This window comes from Grammomys surdaster, unplaced genomic scaffold (assembly GCF_004785775.1).
Source record: "Grammomys surdaster isolate TR1022 unplaced genomic scaffold, NIH_TR_1.0 693, whole genome shotgun sequence".
Classification (NCBI taxonomy): domain Eukaryota; kingdom Metazoa; phylum Chordata; class Mammalia; order Rodentia; family Muridae; genus Grammomys; species Grammomys surdaster.
In genome coordinates this window covers 517,876-519,101 of record NW_021605112.1, presented here as the reverse complement: position 1 = coordinate 519,101, position 1,226 = coordinate 517,876, and the positions used below count along the sequence as shown (strand labels likewise).

The 1,226-nt window shown below is 47.1% G+C and overlaps 1 protein-coding gene across 1 annotated transcript; it reads left to right on the top strand.

Moving 5' to 3' along the window:
• Positions 1-9: 9 nt before the first annotated feature.
• LOC114633520 (olfactory receptor 52D1-like) lies at positions 10-963 on the top strand. Its single transcript, XM_028782086.1, has one exon. The coding sequence runs from the start codon at positions 10-12 to the stop codon at positions 961-963; it is 954 nt and encodes a 317-aa protein (XP_028637919.1).
• The last annotated feature ends 263 nt before the right edge of the window (positions 964-1,226 follow it).

Sequence of the window (1,226 nt, the reverse complement as noted above, 5' to 3'; positions counted from 1 at the left end):
CTATCAAGGATGTCATCTTCCAATGTGAGTGACAGTCTCCCAGCCACTCTCATTCTGACAGGGATCCCAGGGCTGGAGGCTTTCCACACCTGGATTTCTATCCCTTTCTGTGTCATGTATCTGGTAGCTCTGCTGGGTAATGTTGCCCTCATCTTTATCATTGGAACAGAGAGTGCTCTTCATGCACCCATGTACCTCTTCCTCTGCCTTCTCTCACTCACCGACCTGGCTCTCAGCTCCACCACTGTTCCCAAGACACTTTCCATTCTGTGGCTACAAGCTGGAGAGATTTCCTTTGATGGATGCCTAGCTCAGATGTTTTGTGTCCACTCCATCTATGCTTTGGAGTCCTCTGTTCTTCTAGCCATGGCCTTTGATCGATATGTAGCTATCTGCAACCCACTGAGATACACAGTCATTCTCAACTATACAGTCATAGGACGAATTGGCTTTGCTGGCATAGTCCGTAGTGTGGTTGTTGTCTCCCCTTTCATCTTTTTGCTGAGGCGACTGCCCTACTGTGGTCACCGTATCATGGCTCACACATACTGTGAGCACATGGGCATTGCTAGGCTTGCCTGTGCCAACATCACTGTCAACATTGTCTATGGGCTGACTGTGGCTCTGCTGGCTGTGGGCCTGGATTCCATCCTCATTGCCATCTCCTATGGCTTCATCCTTAGGGCAGTCTTTTGTCTTCCATCTAAAGATGCTAGGCGCAAGGCTCTGAGTACCTGTGGATCTCATCTTGGTGTCATCTTGGTTTTCTACACCCCTGCTTTCTTCTCCTTCCTCACCCACCGTTTTGGTCACAACAGAGTTCCCAAGCATGTGCACATCTTCCTGGCTAACCTCTATGTGCTGGTGCCCCCAGTGCTCAATCCTATCATCTATGGAGCAAGAACCAAGGAGATTCGGAATCATCTTGTAAAACTGCTTTGCTTAGAGAAAGGCTCAATATGAATTCTGAGCAGAGGTTGGAGATGACAAAAAACACATGGGCAGGTGAGTCATCTAGCTAAATCATGTGGACGTGATCTGTGACGTGTTAATAACAACATGGCATGGGAATAATTACTGGAAGGAAGAGCAATAGTCTGGAGAATGTGGATTGTTAAACATCACACTAAGGTGCTCCCTCCACCATTCTTACACAGACTACATCATTTTTCTGTTATCTTAGAAGGAGATAGAACTTGCTAGACGGAGATGAAAGAGAAGGGAAA

Coding starts and splice junctions, on each gene's coding strand:
- LOC114633520 (XM_028782086.1), top strand. CDS start 10: ATGTCATCTTCCAATGTGAGTGACAGTCTCCCAGCCACTCTCATTCTG.